The following is a 19,020-nucleotide window of genomic DNA, read 5'->3' on the forward strand; positions in this document are numbered from 1 at the left end:
ATTTTATATATTTCTTTTATTTCTATTTTTACGTTATTACGCAGGCTCGTCGCTTCAAAGTGTATAATACACTATTGTTGTTTTACGATACGTAATAATAAATGTCATCGTCAATCATTATTTAATAATAATAATATGATCGATACGATCAATAATGGTAGGTAATAAGCTATTTTATGCGATCGGCGTGATAGATTTGAATAAATATATTAATATCTATAACATCCTTTGTCAATCGTAAGACTTTCGGATTACCCTTCCCTTATTTTTACGAAGAAAATGGCGTCTGACGATGGCTACGAGAAAAAGTGTTAACCGTCGGTTGACACGAAAGATTTTAATCAGAAAACTGAAAAGTAAAAACACGAAAAACGCGTATACGGCATCACAGTCTAGTGGTTTAAGTCTGTTATAAATTCGTTGATAAGTTTAAATGCACGGCGGTAGACGGCGCTGCTGTTATCGTCAGGACCACGGTGTAGATATAAACAAATACAATGTGAATAGATTTTTGAATAAAAAACGTTATTTAAATTGCGTATGGTCCCGACTAGCCTAATATTTTTGACGGTTTATACATTGAAATGGTATTGCGCGGAACAGACTTATAACGGAGACAATATTCATATTAAATATTTGCTATTCATATACATATATGCAGTATGTGTACTTCCTGCACGTCTTGAAGCATGACCTGGCGGCGGTCGATTTAACGTCAGTTACGCGCAGTCGACTTCTGATTGGTTTTCCAAACACACGTCTATCACCTAAAATGGTGGAGGAAGTGTTGTTTTTTGGAAATGTGGCTTTAACTTTAACGTGCGACGAGTATAGATTATAGAAGAGACTTAGATTTCAATATTAAATTTTAATTTAAAAATGTAAAAAATGTTGCACGTATTTTAGTATATTATTCAACAATTAATCACGCTTTTTCTGATGAAATAAACGGAAATCGCTGTTCATAAGATCTAAAGTGTTTAATTTTATACTTTGAACTTACAAATTTAATGCAGTATATTTATACTAAATATTAATTCAATTTATGAATTTATATTACTGGAATAAAGTGGATTCGATACCAACTGGTTTTAAAGAGTTTAATAAATAGTAGATTGTCTAAGTGTATACGTGTATGTAAAATTATAGCTCCTATGACCCCCCTTTGAAGCCGTCTTTGTAACTAATAAGTGATAACAGCGTATAGTGTAAACGAAATAGCAGGGACACGCACATGCATGCATAATAACATCATGTACACATGTCATTGAATGCTACACAAATATTAATTATTATTATGTAGTTGTTTTTTGTCTAAAAGTACTAATATCTTGTAAATTATACTAATTAACCTCTATTTATCAATTAATCATACAACATTTCTGAAAACATATTTGAATTTGTGTATCTGAAATCAACCTTCTTATATTTTTAAATCAATATTAATTTTTACTTTAATATAATTAGCATTATACAATTATTAATATTGAAATTTAACAATAAAATTGAGGTGCTTAAAAATTCGATTTAAAAAAAGCGGAAAATTTGTTTTCAGATAATATTTTCCGACTATATACAATTGGCTTAAGATTGGTCTATATTAATATAAAACACAACTGGGATTAAATCTTACAAAAAAAAAGGGTTTTATCTAATGTCATTTTATGCTATTTATATAATATTATTGGTTCGGTATCCATAAAGTCATTACAATCTAACGGATGACAAATGATCGTGACGTGATAATTTAAAATTTAAATAAATTTATTTGCGTTTGAATGCCTATTTAAAGTCCCTTGTGACTTTATAATACGTATTAGCGAAAATTATACAAATCGATAACTCTTAAATTGTATTTTATTAACACATAACCTAACCTGTTGTGAACGCATGCAATAGTGTTTCAATTTTCGTAACGATAATTTCATAAATATAACTGTTTGTTTATTGCATCATTTGATTGGAGTTGTACATTTTCACCGACATATCTAGATGCTAATGAAACCCATCTTAAAGTACTACAGGTCAATAATTTGGGATCCACATACTGTGTACTGTGTTCTACTTTAGCTTGAAAGAGTCCAATGTAGATTTTTAAAACTTGCAATTTTTATTTTAGGCATTTAATGTCCTCGTCGCTGTTACGCTCCTGTCAAAATAATTGTTGGCCGTGCACATAAATTAAACAAGACTTACTAAGCAATCTGTTATCTAGTGCTGTTAATTCTCTTACTATCGTATCTCTCATTAACTTTAAAGTTTCACAGTATTTTGTCCGTTAACCCATATCCTTTCATATACCTACGTAATTTTAAATCAATAAAAAAATAAATTAACCAATGAGAATTATGTCTATCGCCAAGTTTCAGCCTTTCTTATTTAATCATTTTTCTTTTTGTTTAATTACTTTATAATTTTATATGAATTTGCAGTCAAAGCACGGAAATATTGTGGCACCAACCAAGAATTGTTCATCACACCCAAGAGAATATTTGATGTTGCAGCTTCAATCATTTAATTGTCTGCCACCATAATAGGATGATGTTATTTGCATGGGTAAAGAATACGTACTTCAGTTTGCGCTGTCCAAGAGGCAAGAAGGCGTATACTAAATACAAAATCATTTTAGAGAAAATTTAATCTTATAAACAATTCATATTGGTATAAATTTAAGGCTGACACCTGCGTGGCTTATAAAAGATTTACAAAATACTCAAGTTTCGACTTTGATTATTTTTCACGAAAGTTATATGAGGAGATTTATAAAATTAAGTCCGACGATGTACATGCTTTTTGGAATAAAATGTAGAAATATAGATATTTTAAATAGTAAAGTTAAAAATTTAGATCCAAGTGCAATTGAAAAAAAAAAATAGGAAAAATGTTAATTTTAGACTAGAGTACGAGGCTCTAATGGTGAGTCTTATCTTTATAATGATGTAATATAGTAGATATTTAACGTTAACCGTTAAGTAAGTTTTTTCAACACCGCTCATGTAAAATACGAGTGGAAAAAACTTGTCATTTCAGTGTATCTATATAATTTCTAGAATCTTCGTGTTCCTCGTCCTTCACAACAAAAAAAAAAAACGTTATTTAAACTCGTTAGGTTAAAAATTAAAATAAATTATGTATATTTTTTTATTGAATTATATTTACATTTTTAATTATTTTTCTGAACGTAATTTTTAATATTTATATTTTATTGTGCACTCTGATTATATTCCATTTACTGTTTAAAAATATAATATAATATTTTGTGAAACCAATATTCTTTATCTTCTTTTGAAAACCGCTATTTGTGATATTTGTGTGTTTATAATTCGCTTTTATTTAAAAGCTTAGTTCAGCTGTACCGGCCAATGAATTCAATTTTATGAAATGTTTATAACTGCGAGGTACGTCCAGAAAGTAAGGTTACAAAGGCTGTGTAGGACGAAGGGAATTTTGTTTTTCAGAGTTGTCACCAATGTCATGAAGAGAATTTTCTAACGATCAAAACAAATTATCAAACGCCTCAGTCCGTTACGAAATGTCGTCACAGCAGCCAAACGCGTCAAACAGTTCGTCCTCCAATCGCTCCACCTACCGTAGATGTGAGATACGCTCTGTATTCCTTGAAAGGTATGAAAGCGAAGGTGAAACTTTTCTTGACTCAATTGTGACTGGTGATGAAACGTGGATGTGTCACTATACTCCCGAGTCAAAAAGGCGATTTCTACAGTGGCGCCATACCCATTCACCATCAACCAAAAAATTCAAAGTCCAATTTTCAGAGAGAAAGATCATGGCATCTGTTTTTATGGACCGGAAAAGGTTATTATTGGTCGATTTTATGCCTAAAGGATCCACCATAAATGCAGCTGCATACTGTGAGACACTCAAGAAGTTGAAAAAAAAATCAAGGACAAAAGGAGAGGAATGCTGACTCGTGGTGTGTCACTCCTTCATGACAACGCTAGACCGCATACCGTCTCACTCAGGACCTGCTTGTTTCATTTGGGTGGGATATTGTGACTCACCCACCCTACTCCCCGGACCTGGCACCATCGGATTATCATCTTTTCAATAAATTGAAGGAGTTTTTGGGTGGACAACGATTTTCAAATGACGAGGAGGACCAGGATGCTGTCGAAAATTGGCTTCGGGAGGTGGAGCGGAAGGTATACGACGAGGGTATATAAAAACTGGTCCCTAGGCTTCAAAAATGTATTGATCTTAATAGCGATTATGTAGAGAAATAATGAAATGTTTTGACACTTATCTTGTAAATTTCATTTAAATATATTCATTTTACAATTTTTAACACATGTTGTAACCTTACTTTCTGGACGTCCCTCGTATGTAAACACTCGAGTACAGTGCCGTAGCTAGATATTTGTGTGACCTGGTGCAAATTGGTCTAGGTGCCCCATAAATTTAAACGCTATTAGTGACTAATGTGACTTAGTTTGGGCTTTTCAAATTGCGCTTTGCCCATAAAATGTGTTTATTCCAACATAAAATTATATTAGTTAATTTTGTTATTTAGTATGAAACTTATTAGACTGCCATTCTATTAAACATAAAAGTAGATATCAAACGGCCAAAATGTACCTGTAAATTATAATTAATTAATTAAATAGCCATTTATAGTGTACCATTTATAAATTACATGTAGTAGTCAATTGAATAAATATATGAAGACAAATAAATTTACACAAGTTTCATATAATTTAATGTTATATCAAAGAATTTTATTAAGTTAACATCTAAAACGTTATGAAGTACCTACATTATAATAATAACTAGATTATATAATATAATCTAATATTATTGGGTATTCACTATTTAAAATTACTAGATCACTATATAATGTTAATGATGTATTATATTTTATTCATATACCTACTATAAAACATACATAACAAATTAAAACAAAATTATTATTAATAATAATATTATATATTTAATAATATAATTTAAATTTTATTTTGTTTAAATTTAAAAAAAAAATTGATTGAAATACACATTATTAATAATTATAGGTATGGTGACTACAAAAATTTTTTTTTAATACTATTTGGTATAAAAACATTAGTAAATATCTATATCGATCTTTATAAAAAAAAAGTCAAATTTAAATTTTTCTTTGTAAAGATAATAATAATAATAGTATTAAACAATTATCAAAATTATATTTGTCATAAGTCAGATATTAACTAGTATTATATTAATACTAATTATTGTACTATAGGTTAAGTCGAACTCGCGTCTCATGCTAACGACATTATATGTAACTATTACCGTCTACCTACATAATAACATTAATAACTAAAAGATCATTCTATTATTCATCATCTCACATTATTTTATTTTTTCTTTGTTATACTCTTAATATTTTTGGTCACATTATCAGGTAATCTGCAGGGCCCTTTCAAGATCAAGTGTCCCGGTTTTGCACCGCCTGTACCGGTGGTTTCTACGGCACTGCTCGAGTAGATACACCCGTCGTCGTCGTAATATCATGTTTGTTATTTAGTTATTATGTACGTCGTAGAGTTATAAATAGAAAAATAATTAAAACATTTTTTAGAAAAACCACTGGCCTTCTTCAGTCCCTTATATCTAAGAACATCAATGTCAATATATCTTTCAAGTTATACTTATAATCAGGGCTAGGATTTATATGCAACAGCGTGTTTTTTTGTTGCAACTTCTGATTATTGATTTTATCAGTAATGTCCACAAATCACCTCAAGATGAGATAAATTGTGGTGTTTTTATTTTGCATGCTTTTGCATATATTGAATAAAATGAATATTATTGCATATTTCGATTATAAGAATACAAAAAATGCACGTTTTATAGTATATTTCGTGATTGATATTTCTTATTTAATTATAGCCTTGCGCTGATTAAAGTATGAAACTTTGTTTTTTTGTCAAACATAAATTTTATTTTTATAAATACAATTTTATGGTACAATAGGTATGCGATACAATCTTCAGTCAATATAAATCAATACTACGATCCAATCGCCGATCATTTATAATCGAAAATTTAAAAAAAGTCTGTGGTCGTAACACGTATTTCCACTGTTGAATGTGAATTATAAATTTTATTTTTAAAGTATTTTATATTATTTCTCGATTATACTATATTAATACGAACAACCAATCACTGATGTATTTCATTAAATAGTTTTTTTGTAATTATATTTTGTGATTATCTTATAAAAATTTAAATGCATAATTTTGCATATTTTACAATTTTTTATTGCATACAAATCCTAACCCTGCTTATAATAATTAAGAAAAAGTATGTTAGAATATAATTTATAGAAAATAGTATTTCATTTAAAACATACTATGTAACGAGTTTCAATTTTTCTACCTGTAAATGAGATATGTATAAAAATGTGAAATATTCAAATATATCATTAAACAATAATTGCAAGTGAATTAATGTACTCAAATTTCAAATTCAATTCGGCACGGGTTAACATTAATAGATCGACTCTAAACTTTTTGCACCTCGTTTTTTCTTGTATATACACAAATTCAGTGAGACTGGAGAAATATTGAGATTGATTAATAAGGGACACTCAAACACATTATATATTTTATATACATTTCATAGTTTCATACATACACTATATACACATAGTTACAAAGTTACAGATGTTGCAAACTCTAATATATTATGTACATTTTCATTTAATACGAATAATATTATTCGGATCTATTTAAAATTTCTCACTCTGGTATTGATATATATATATACATACATTTTACAGAGTACCTACCCATTCAATGAACATAGCAATTTTTCCTTTATGCCACGACATTTCTCAATTACCTATACATTTCAAGAAAATAGTATGGAGTTGTAATTATTATATATATAATATAACTGTTTCCGACACTGGACGGGGTTAGGCTAATTAGGTACTTAAGTAATTTGTAATTGGTAATTGATTATAAAATCAATTGATGTTGATGAAATTTGTAATCGTTATAATGAATTACATAGTACTCGGTGTACTGAGCGTACACATATAACTTATAGAGGATATACCTTAAGTTTTATCAAATATATGTGCGAATTCGCTTATTGTTTATTGTTCGTCGAAATGTAAGATTTTATTATAATTTTATTTTAATATAATTATACACTTGTAATAAAACGTCGACGCGATCATCAGTCGTCCGAACCGAAGACCATCTCGAACAACGGCCGTACGACGGCGTCGAGCACGTACGCGGACCCGTTGTCCCGGATCGGCACGGAACACCAGACGAAAAACCACGTCCGGCACATCTGGTACAGCGGCACGAACCGCAACACCGGCCGGCACAGCGATTCGACGATCAGCACCGCGGCGAACGTCATCCAGTACGCGAACCTCTCGTTGCGGGCCTCGTCGGCGGCGGACACGCGGTCGTACTTGCGCCACACCGGCGGCGAGACGGTCGCCGACACCGTGGCCACCGCCGGCAAGACGAGCGCGAACACGTTGCTCATCAGTTCCGCGGTGGGCTCGAACATGAACAGCACCGATGCGACCAGTACGACGCACAGCAGCACGCGGAACCTGGGCAAACCGGTCAGCGCCTCGGCCCACACGAACGCCGCGTGCCACGGTTTCGACCTGTCGTTCAGCGCGTCGCCGATGACGCCCCTGACCAGTTCCACCTTCGTCAGCCTGGCCATGTCGTACGATATCGGTAGGCGTACCGCACGTCACGTCATCACAACACGGGCCGATCGCGGGGGTCCGGTATTATTATTGTTATCACGTCGTAGAGCGTCGCGAATATTATATCGTCGTGTTCTGCTGTTTATTGCGCGTTCGACGACCACTGTGTGTTTGTTACTGATTCGCGGATATAAACACGTCGTTATCGGGTTAGCAACGTTTAGACGAGCACTTGACGACGACTCCGCTCCGGCTGAAGGTACGCCGTAAAATAACATAAAACAATGTTATGTGATTTCGTTTGCTGCGGGCCAGACACGGAAAATCGGTCGTTGCGACGTTACCTATTACCGTGTTAACGAAGTCCCCGTGTCATGGGGTCACCTGCAACTGGCGGACCGCAAACACTTTTTTACGGACCCTTATCCGCGGAAATTTTAAAATTTTTACAATGTAAATAAATAAAAATTATAAGCGTGACACAAAAAATTTAAATAATCTGTATTGAACAATCAATAAATGAATAAATAAATCAATATAAATACTAATTTAAAAAAAAATGTATTCATTAACGTATGTCGTGTATAAATATTATTAAAACTGTTGGGGGCCGCGGAATGCATGGTAAATTTCAAAACGTACCTCAATAAAAATCAGTTTATTTTAAAATGCATAAAATCGACAAAATCTTTTGTCAAACATACAGATGGATGTAGTAATATCATTATATATATAATAATTTTGTATAGTATAGAGACATAGGGTATAGATCATAGACGTATAATGAATGTGAGTATATCTTAAAAGTTAAATTGATATAGGTAACCTAACCGTCCTAACCGATATAGGTACAATTAAATTAAATCATTAAATACCTACGTTATTAAAGACAAAACAAAAACAAAATATATTGGGATAGATGTAATACCTATAAACTATATACGTTTGATAACCGATTTGAATTTATCAATATGTGAATATGTCTATTTGTGATTGATTAGATCACTTTTTCAAATTTAGATCTCAAACTCCTTTAAATTTAGTTAAATTATTAAAAAAAATTATGAAAATGTAAGTGTTGATTATATATTATTCGAATTTTAAATTTTAATATGTGGCTCGATCGATCCATTTACTAAGGAATTCAAATCATTTTTCAGAAGTTAAATCGCATCATTAGTTCCATCGGTAATATTGACAAAGATACATAAAAATCAGCATATAGTAACTGTTCACGCTTTCGACGCCGTTCTGTGATCTCGAAAAATTGGACGTGCAGATATTTAGACTCGATGGAAATTATTTCAAATATTATCATTTTAATTCAAATTTCTATTACCTACTTATTAGTCAACTAACTCGAGCGTTTAGGGCCGCAGTACTTGTCGATGATGCTAATGTGATTACCTATACGTATTATTTCTTTTATACTCATAGGCGTAAATTTGCTTTGTTAGAAGGGGCAGGGGCGTATTTAGAAATATCTAAGGGAGGGGCACAAACAAAAAGTTCAAATTAGCGTACATGTACATGGGGTGTAGAGTTGTAAAATATCTCGTATGATAAAAATAAGTATAAAATACGGTGAATGGGAGGGGGCACGGGCCTCTCCCTTAAATACGCCCCTGATGGAAGGTGGAGCTAAAATTATAAACATAGAACAGGCCCAATCATTTTAATTTTATTACAAATTTACAATTCCAAATTCATGAAGCTTAAATGTTCACATAACACATACCTATCGGCTATCGGATATCCTGATTGAGAATTACGTTTTACATTTTATATTTTCTCATAAACAACCTTAAATTTCTTGAAAATCTTAAAAAAATGTAGGGGGGCTAAGCCTCCTAATTTATACCTATGTTTATACTTATATATTATTTAAATAATAATCTATTAAAAAAAGTTGAGTGGTTGTCAAAATTGTAAGCAAACTTTGTTAAAATACAAAAAACAACTGTGTTATTAACAAATATTAAAAAATTCAAGACTTGTTTCGTAAAAAAACTTCAACAGTTGAAAGTAAATATACACTATATAGTATATAACATAAAATATAAACTATACTTACTAGTAACAATTAACTACCTATATATTAATCACTAATCAGAGCTCTTAACTTTACACTATAAAGATTAAAATGTGCAAAAATCAAAAGTTTAAAATATTTAAAACCTTAAACCACAATAAACCAACTACATATTAAAACTTGATAAAATGTGTGTAGATAAATTAAAATTTAATTTGTATTAGAATTGTATTATTAATTAAGTAATTAGTAAATAGTAGGTGCTAATGTACAATATAATGATACAAACAAATAACCCGAGTACTTTACTAATATATTTATTATATTATATGAATTAGTAGTGTGAATGACACGTCTAATTTGTTTATTTCCCTTTTTACCAAAAAAATTGAGTTATGTTAGAATATAATCTTATTTTTGGGTGGGCCCTTTAAAGGGACACCAATTTGTTTTTGCTTAGGAACGCAAAATGTCTAAATACGTCATACGGCACTGACTGCCAACTTGTTTAACATATGCCTAGATGTATACACAGTTGTTCTGAAGACTAAAAGAAAAATTATTGAAAATGCTCAAAATTCAATTCAGATTTACGAAGCTCATTTCGCTGGCCAATGAAAGTACAGTAGAAGTAAATAATTAGCCGGAAATACTCGTAAGTCACCCTAATGTTCAAAATGAGAACGAAACACAATGAAACATAGCTAGTAGCAACCACAATTACAGAATAAAAATGATCGAAGCACATTTATAATTTAAAATTGAATAATACAGAAACTGACTTGTTAAATGATAAAAATGGAAAAATTGAAATGTAGGCAGTTTTAGAAAAAAAGTAAAAACATATTTATATACTAGAAAAGCAAAAAGTTAACACATTTCATAATATAGGTAATGTAAGTGTATTGAATTATTGAATTTTATAACTACTTAATAATGTAAGAAGATATTTATAATTTTTGGAGGTAGAAAGTAATAAATGCAAAGTGTAACAGGACAATAAAAGAGGCCAACATTAATATTAAATTCTAAATAACTAATAACAAATAAATACCTTTCGGTAATCAGATTACATTCAAGGCTCACTAAATTTTAATTTACGATACTTCAATATTTTCACACTTTAACCAATATGTATACTATCTGTATACATAAAAATACTTTATAACTGTATCTAGTGAATAAATGGTTTTATATTTACCTAATAGTTCCATAAATAATTTAACATACTATGTAAAGAATACATTTAAAAATATTTTATGCTACTAATAAGTATTTAAATTTTTGTATAGTTGATTAGGTTTATTTTTTTTCAACGATTATTTTGCTTTGCCTTGTGCAGCAACAGCTTCAATTGCCTTTTTTACAGTTTCTTCGTCACCCAAAAACTTCATTGAAACCACAGGTTTAAAGTTTTCATCTAATTCATATTCAAATGGTATACCAGTAGGTAAGTTAAGAGACATGATTTGGTCTTCAGTTAAATCTGAAAAATACAGATTATGTAAATAAATATAATTATTTTTTTTAATTTTTACCTTAACCAATGTATTTAATACAAAAAAAAAAAAAATTGTCAAAATTAATGTCTTTCTCAATACAATTAATAACTGTATAGTAATATAAATTGTAGCTATAACTCAAAATTGAATACTGATTGCACATAATTAAAAATAAATGAATAGGAAACTCACTATCTAAATGTTTGACTATTCCTCTAAGACTGTTTCCATGAGCAGCTATCAATATTTGTTTTCCTTCTTTTAGCTGAGGAATAATAACATCATTCCAGTAAGGCAATGTCCTCTGAATCGTCAATTTCAATGATTCAAACATAGGAAACTCTTCCTTTGAAGGTTCATCTTTGTAACGGGGGTCATTTACGATTTGATCATAGTATGCATGGTCTGTATCCATGGCAGGTGGAGGAGTGTCAAAACTGCGTCTCCATATTTGAACCTGAAACCAAAATATTAAACAATAAATATTAATACTGGAATTAGATATGAAAATTAAACTTAACATAATGTTAAAATAACAAAAAATTGAAATAGTATGATTATATTACCTGTGCTTCGCCATATTTGGCTGCAGTTTCAGATTTGTTCAATCCAGTAAGGCCACCATAATGTCTTTCATTCAAACGCCAAGTTTTAGATATCGGAATGTCTTCTTGGCCAAGTTCTTTCAATATTGCACCCAGAGTGTTTTGTGCTCTCTTCAATACAGATGTGTGTGCTATGTCAAATTTGTAATTGCCTTGTTTCAATGCTTTACCAGCGTTTGCTGCTTCCTCTTCACCTACTCAACAAAAAAGTAATGGCACAAGCCTTTATTAAATTGAAATTGATAGAATATCAACATCAAATCGACAATACAACTCTAAATAACCCTCAGGTTAAATATAAAAAATCTGATTCCATAACATTTGAGGTATAAACTCTTTTAATTATACAAAATTCATAATTTATGCACTTTAATCTTCGAATAGTACAAAATTACAAACCTTTTGGGCTTAACGAAGCATCATACCATCCGCAGAACAAGTTTTTTTGGTTCCATTCGCTTTCGCCGTGTCTAACCATCACTACCTTGTACTTGGCCATTGTATTTCGTAAATTGAAAATCGTAAATTTGGAAATATTGAAGTCTTCTAACGAACTATTGAAGGTGAATTGAAAGTTTTTATAACCTTGTCATTTGCTAAAAGTCAAATTTCAATTAATGAGAAAAACGTCGTGACGTCACTACTGATAAGCATAAAACCAAGTGTTACCAAATTTCAAAATGGTAATAACCTTTAAGAGCTCCACTGGAAAGATAATTCCACGAAACATACCTCCGGCTGTTGAAAATGTCGAGAGAATATTAATTACTACATCGTCATAGACACATACGACGTGTGTAACATAATTCAAAAATAGAGTAAAAACCCTCGCTTTTCGCGAAAAATCGAATACGTTACCGGTGGACTATTACAAATTTTCGAGTTTCTAGCCGTTTATTTGAAGTGAAAATTTGTGGGCATATGTTGTCATGGATGAAAAAACTAATTGTAAATTTCTTCAATGAAATTATATTTATTACAATCACCGATTACGATAAATACGCTAAACACACGTGATGATATCATAGACCCACAGGTATATAAAATATATTTATTTTAAGTTTATTTTATATATCTGTGCATAGACCTTATACAAACTATAACTATAGGTCAATGAATGATATTAACTTTAACTGTTTATCAGGATCTCAAAATACAAACTATTTACTAACATTATGCATATAGCATGTATACTATTATAATAGTGTTTTAGTTTGTAGTATTGTAGTTTTATGTTCAACTAATAACTATTAACAAATAATATATTATTTATCCGTAACATTTGGCGATGATTATTGAATAATATCTCCCAAGTCATAAATGAACAGAAGTCAATAATTCAGTATTCAAATAAACTGACAGTATTAAGGTTAAATTGTATAAAATGTTTAATTTTAAGCATTTGTAAACTTCAGTCTGAACAACGACGTTTTTAACCCGAGAATTGAGATGACAAACGACACTGCAAATTTCACTATGTTTTCTACTAACACTGTAAAAGTCAAGTGTGACTGGCAGTCAAACGTTTGTGGAATGGACATCGAACACTGTGTTGTGGCCCGTCCAAAACAATCTGACATCGATACCAAAACACTGTAATACAATATTGTTTTTAAAATATAAATTATTATTATTTTTATTGTTATAATTATTATTGCAGTGATATATTGCAATTAATAACAGAATTTGATTGCAAGAGCGTGAATTTTGAGAAGCCTGAACATCAAAGTGACTTATTCATAAATATAAACTGTGAACCGACGCATGTAATAGATAGAGTAGCTGTGTGTTCTGAGGTAAGATTGTGTCATTTTGCATTATGATGTATTTTAATGAGAGCAATTACTTTTTTGTTTTTCAGGCCAGAATCATAGAACTGTTTGGGAAGACTGGAGAATATGTGTCTATACATCAGTCTATAAGTCACAGTGATTTTGATGGAGTTCAAATGTACTCTCATTTGATACCCATTGACAGTACAGAATGTGCTTTAAAATTAAAACAATTTAATAATTCAGATTTCATTTGGATTTTTGGCATAATTATTTATTTAACCGAGGTGAAAGAACATTCTAACAAATTCTTGGGTCCTATAAATATGCAGAATGTTCAACATTTGTTAGAGTCAAAACCATTAGACTTAAATGCTTTAAAACTGTTTTCTATGTTAAGCCTTAAACAATCACAATCAATTAATAATGATGTTTTAATGTCTATTTTTAATAATATGGATAATTCCAAATTTTCAAATAGTGATCCAGAAGGTGGTGAATTCAAATTGGTTAGTTTCAAACAATTCGAAGAAAAAGTAGAGCACCGACTTCAAAGTATGGCTGTTCAAATGAATACAATTGAGAATAAAATTGAAACATTAAATAAAAAGTTTGATTTGTTGATAAGCGCATTACATGATAAAAATATTATATTGTGATATTATGTTTTGTCTAAAATGTTTAAATGTTACTTTAATCCACAAACTATGACAAAACCGAAGATAAAATTTTAATTCTATTTTGTCTTGGTTGTACTGGTTTGTATTGTTTTTAAATGTATATTTTTATTTTATTGTATAAACAGACTGATATATTTAACATAAAAAATTAATAACAAACTTATCTGATTTAAATTTATTTTATTTTCAAAGAGTTAATCTTGTGTATAGTTTCAACGATAATATTATTATCTATTTGTGTTAAGAAGGAACCTCAATGTCATAAAATATTAATGTGTTCGCTATATAGTAAAGTTGTAATCTTGGACCTTGGCATACAAGTTTGTAGCAAAATTCATTCTTAACAAGTACTGATTTTCATAAATTCAAAAAAAAAAATATCTAAAATATTTTAAGATTTATATTTTTTATTGATACTGCTTATAACCGACAATATTTATAACACATCCTTTTGCAGTCTTGTCAACCGTCCAATATCACAGCTTACCCAATTCACCGAATAATATATCTTGTAAATAAATACCTCTCTTACAATTAAAATTCTTGAAAACTTGAGGCTCAGGCCAATTTATAGTAAATAATAGTTTTCAATTTTTCACCTAAAATTCACTTGATAAAATTGAATATCTTATATTATAATAATATATATACCTGTAGTAGTGTGGTCAAGTGCACAGAAAAGTTGTACTATATATTATAAATAAACATAAGAAATGAAGTTAGGACTTAAGATTTTATGTACATTGGACAATTTCTACTGTATATACAGTGTATTACTAAATGGAAATAATAATTGGATGATTAGAATACTATTATATTATAATATTCATGACAGAGATGCCTATTTAAAAATTAATTATACAAAGTTTGAATGTAATACAAATATATTCAAGATTTAATTATTAATACATTTACATAGTAATAAAATATAAGTAATAAATAGACATTATAAATTTAAAATTGTTATAAATTGGTATAAAACATATATATGAAAGTCTTAATTGTTCGAACAAGGTTCTAATCGATGGAAATGGAACACTTAGTTTATAATATTGTAAAACTGACTCAATATGAATATAATTACAAAAATAAAAATAAAAATTATATACACATACCTAGATAGTCATACATATATTCAAATTAAGTAACTAATATTTTTAATCAAATATAGTTAATAAAATAAAAGTTTGTATCCATTAATTTTAACATTTAACACATGTTTAGTTTTTACTGTATAGAAAATAAATAAAATTCTTTCAAGTTTTATAGAAATAAACATTTTATAATTAAATATAATATACATAATAAATAACCTACAGATTATCAAAAATATTTTAATGAATGGTCAATAAATGTTATGAGTGTAAAATTTATGAATACATAGATACCTAATTTTCAGTTTTAGATTTCTTAAACTTCTTCTGATTTAGAGTAAGACCATCTTCATGGTTTTCCCGTTTTTGTTGTGATGAATCTTCAGACAACCTCAATGGTGGCGTTGATGGCCTTGAATCTGAGGCCTGTGAACTTGAATCCAAACTAGTCATTGATCCTAGTCTATAAATTAAGCAAAATATTATCAACATGTCTACGTAAAATTATGGTTTGGATTAAAGTTTAATGATATGTTGTGTACCAAATACTATTTAATAAATAATATGATGGTATTGAATATTAGATTATTATTCTTGAAAGATTATATTTGTTCAGACATAATTTCACAGTAAAATTAATTAAGTTAGAAAAGCTCTTACTAAATTAAGTAAAACATGAAAAACTAAGCAATGTTTATTTTGACGGAACTAAAATTTTCTTTATTACGCATAACTTTAAGCTGTATTTCCAAATAATAACATCAGAAGAATTTTTTTTTCATGTTTATATCATCAAAATTGACAATTAATTGAATATTTATATTGTCATTCAAATTATTATTTTCTGACCAAAACATTTTAAAATATTTTATGCTAATGATGAATTTATTAACATGTTTATGTCCGCGTACATTTCAGAAGTTGGGTGTTACTAGCCGCGTAAATATTGATAATATTATACTCGTGAAGACTAGGCAAATTATACATATACAAATGCCAGATCGGAACCAGCTGTTTGTTGTTGTTTTAAATGTTTTGATAGTTATACTGAATAGCCTATTAAGTAAAATAATCGATCACAACCAGCCAAATATTTTAAATAACGAATAAAAGTAATTGTCCTATGATGACTACGCATTGTCATCGGAGCTGAACGTGTTAAATACAATTTTTATAATTTTAATAAATATATTTTTCTTTAAATATTAGATTGTTTAGTATACATTTTTATAATTTAAATTAAGTATTGAGATCATTTTTTTGATATACAATAAACTAGTTACATGTAACATCGTAACCCTTAAAAATAAACCCTGTTAAAAAAATTACATATCTGCTCACGGTGTAACATACCTGATTGATCTGATCAAATTGAAAGTATTCACTAATATTCTAGTTATATTTATTTTATTAAATGTTATTTCATAAAAAAATGTTTGTGATCAAGTATAAATTAAGTTTGCAACCCCCAAGACTAGACTACTGGAAAAGTATTCAATTTCTCGATTTTCCACTCAGACCTATTAAAGGCTATTACTAGTTACACAATGTATACAAAAAACTTTGATGATATTAATTATTATTAGATCAATCCTAAATAATGTTTAAAAATCCACGTTTACTTTCATTGCAATGTATATATAGTGCACATGTTTCTTATATTAATTTACTTACGAGCACAAATTTGAACTTGAACCGGTGGTCAAGGCATCATCATCATCATGTCTCCTATCAGGGTCCCATAAATGTAACTTAACTCTCCAGTTTTTAATTAATCCATCCCAGGCTCGCCTAGTATATTTCAAATTTTTTGGAGGAGTTTTAGGATGCCTCTTTGTACGTTCATGTCTAAAAAAATAATACTTATAATAATTTATTTACTTAATTTATAAAATATATAAAAGTACATACTTAGGAACCTGTTCTAGATACTTGACGTATCCAATGGTATTTTTACCAAAATCTATTTGTTTTTGTCTTCTTGCTAAAATTAATGCGTCTGTTTCACGTCCCAATTTTACTCTACAAAATAACATAAAATATAAATCATCAAAATAATACTGAATTAATAAAAATGGATAATTTTCAGTATAATAAACACTTTTAATATAGAAGTGACTAACTACAAGATTCAAAACATTTCATTAAACAATAAACTTATTTATTTTAATAAAATTTTTAACAAAAATACATGCTTACTTGGGACTTTCTACAGAGTCGTGTATATTCTTATGATCTGTGGATTTTTTGTTAATTTTGTTGACCCGCTCAGGTGACATGGTATCAGTAACCACAGACTCGCTTTCAGAAGTTAATCTTCTCTTAGCATGCTGTACATCCTTCTTGAGGTTTTCTTCTTTACAGACCAGCTCTTTAGGTTTGTTATCTGATGTTTTATTTGACTCTTCCTTTACAAATGGACTACAAATGGTATCTTCGTCAAACGTATGCGTCTTTTCATCGAATTCCTGTTTGATTGGCGTTACCATGTGTACATTGTTCATGAAAGAAGTCAAACTGAGGTCGTCCTGGGTCGAAGCTTTGACAAACTCCTTTTTAACTGGCTGGAAAACCATATCGTACAGATCGTCCTCATCGTCGCCATTCTTCACATTCGGATCGTCAACGTTCTTTAGTGGCGAATCAATGTCTGTCTGCGACTGTGATGATTGCGAACTGTCGCAGAGTTCGGCCCAACTCTTACCGGATAGATCAGTGACAGTGGATTTAAGTTTTCGTTTTACATCGGCCATCGCGGTATGGTTACCAAACAAGTCGGTGCGGCGGGACGACGTACCAACGAAAAGTGTAATTTGACTAATTCGAGCGTGCCTCGGTGCGAACGGTATAAATAATAGCCAGAGGTCAGCTGCAACGATATCGCGTGATAGTAGTGACTGACGACTGACGATATAAATAATATATATTTTAAATTACGTTTTTTCAACCTACACTTTGGTAGTGACGACTTACGAAAAACAGGAAACAATGAAACAACAGTCGTACTCGGACTGCTTGGCGCGTGCACTAGAGCAACCGCGACAAACTGGCTAAACTACAGTCGAACACTTTGTGCCTTTGACAAAATATGATTGTACGATATTTTTCGTCTTTCCATATAATCGTTGAAAAAAATATTCCAAAATCGAAACGCAGTATTACGCCAAAACGGCGTGCTAATGTAACAATCAAAAGATATCACTAAAAATTAATAACATTAATATTTATTATATTTAATATGATATTTGGTAACATTATTGTTAAAATTTAGTATACAATTAGATACCACCGTACCCATATGTAAACAAAAATCGCGGGAAATCGGTATTTTTACCAATACAGTTGTGCCAATACACAGAAATGCTCGTTTTGTGCGTTACATAAATTTAAACACTATTGAAAACACTGAAAACTATCATTCTATTCATTCAACAAATTTAAATACGAGTATTTACTAGAAATTATTATTTAATGTATTACAACACGTCGGGATATCATTCCGGTATCGTCAAGTATAATTATTAATTCAACATCAACTTGGAAAAAAAATAATATTTCCGAATTTCAAAGGTTGCATCTGGTAATTTTGAGTCGGCGTGCTGTCAGCCCTGTGCACAAAATCCAAACAATTCGGCCATATTTATTATCGACGTT

The 19,020-nt window shown here is 30.0% G+C and overlaps 4 protein-coding genes across 7 annotated transcripts; 1 reads left to right on the top strand and 3 right to left on the bottom strand.

Moving 5' to 3' along the window:
• Positions 1 to 7,182: 7,182 nt before the first annotated feature.
• Positions 7,183 to 8,156, bottom strand: LOC113552630 (receptor expression-enhancing protein 5-like). Its single transcript, XM_026955478.1, has one exon. It carries the CDS (start codon positions 7,693 to 7,695, stop codon positions 7,183 to 7,185), a length of 513 nt encoding a protein of 170 aa, XP_026811279.1. The 5' UTR covers positions 7,696 to 8,156.
• Positions 8,157 to 10,596: 2,440 nt separating this feature from the next.
• On the bottom strand, positions 10,597 to 12,433 carry LOC113552262 (phosphoglycerate mutase 1). The gene is made up of 4 exons (XM_026955049.1): positions 12,220 to 12,433; positions 11,782 to 12,014; positions 11,408 to 11,672; positions 10,597 to 11,199 (listed from the first exon to the last, which is right to left on the bottom strand). The coding sequence occupies exons 1-4, from the start codon at positions 12,317 to 12,319 to the stop codon at positions 11,033 to 11,035; spliced, it is 765 nt and encodes a 254-aa protein (XP_026810850.1). The 5' UTR covers positions 12,320 to 12,433; the 3' UTR covers positions 10,597 to 11,032.
• Positions 12,434 to 12,517: 84 nt separating this feature from the next.
• LOC113552261 lies at positions 12,518 to 14,427 on the top strand. The gene is made up of 3 exons (XM_026955048.1): positions 12,518 to 13,415; positions 13,481 to 13,616; positions 13,682 to 14,427. Exons 1-3 carry the CDS (start codon positions 13,270 to 13,272, stop codon positions 14,249 to 14,251), a joined length of 852 nt encoding a protein of 283 aa, XP_026810849.1. The 5' UTR covers positions 12,518 to 13,269; the 3' UTR covers positions 14,252 to 14,427.
• A 1,139-nt stretch (positions 14,428 to 15,566) lies between these two features.
• On the bottom strand, positions 15,567 to 18,625 carry LOC113552814 (histone RNA hairpin-binding protein). 4 transcript variants are annotated; one of them, XM_026955758.1, is made up of 5 exons: positions 18,340 to 18,625; positions 17,566 to 18,235; positions 17,278 to 17,388; positions 17,041 to 17,214; positions 15,567 to 15,829 (listed from the first exon to the last, which is right to left on the bottom strand). In XM_026955758.1, the coding sequence occupies exons 2-5, from the start codon at positions 18,117 to 18,119 to the stop codon at positions 15,661 to 15,663; spliced, it is 1,008 nt and encodes a 335-aa protein (XP_026811559.1). In that variant the 5' UTR covers positions 18,120 to 18,235; positions 18,340 to 18,625; the 3' UTR covers positions 15,567 to 15,660. The 4 variants fall into 4 exon arrangements, with proteins under 4 accessions (XP_026811559.1, XP_026811557.1, XP_026811558.1 ...); XM_026955756.1 differs by having other exon boundaries at positions 17,566 to 18,270; XM_026955757.1 differs by having other exon boundaries at positions 18,319 to 18,625.
• Positions 18,626 to 19,020: the final 395 nt, after the last annotated feature.

This window comes from Rhopalosiphum maidis, chromosome 2 (genome assembly GCF_003676215.2).
Source record: "Rhopalosiphum maidis isolate BTI-1 chromosome 2, ASM367621v3, whole genome shotgun sequence".
In the NCBI taxonomy this organism is placed as follows: domain Eukaryota; kingdom Metazoa; phylum Arthropoda; class Insecta; order Hemiptera; family Aphididae; genus Rhopalosiphum; species Rhopalosiphum maidis.

Bases quoted from the DNA above. Each gene is read 5' to 3' on its own strand.
- LOC113552262 (XM_026955049.1), bottom strand. From the start codon at position 12,319: ATGGCCAAGTACAAGGTAGTGATGGTTAGACACGGCGAAAGCGAATGG. The intron at 11,673-11,781 runs GTAATATAATCA...TTTTGGTTTCAG, and splicing joins CCAAATATGGCGAAGCACAG to GTTCAAATATGGAGACGCAG. The intron at 11,200-11,407 runs GTGAGTTTCCTA...TGTATTTTTCAG, and splicing joins AATAGTCAAACATTTAGATA to ATTTAACTGAAGACCAAATC.
- LOC113552261 (XM_026955048.1), top strand. From the start codon at position 13,270: ATGACAAACGACACTGCAAATTTCACTATGTTTTCTACTAACACTGTA. The intron at 13,416-13,480 runs GTAATACAATAT...TTATTATTGCAG, and splicing joins GACATCGATACCAAAACACT to TGATATATTGCAATTAATAA. The intron at 13,617-13,681 runs GTAAGATTGTGT...TTTGTTTTTCAG, and splicing joins GAGTAGCTGTGTGTTCTGAG to GCCAGAATCATAGAACTGTT.
- LOC113552630 (XM_026955478.1), bottom strand. From the start codon at position 7,695: ATGGCCAGGCTGACGAAGGTGGAACTGGTCAGGGGCGTCATCGGCGAC.
- LOC113552814 (XM_026955758.1), bottom strand. From the start codon at position 18,119: ATGGCCGATGTAAAACGAAAACTTAAATCCACTGTCACTGATCTATCC. The intron at 17,215-17,277 runs GTATGTACTTTT...TTATTTTTTTAG, and splicing joins TATCTAGAACAGGTTCCTAA to ACATGAACGTACAAAGAGGC. The intron at 15,830-17,040 runs GTAAGTAAATTA...CTTAATTTATAG, and splicing joins TCAAGTTCAAATTTGTGCTC to ACTAGGATCAATGACTAGTT.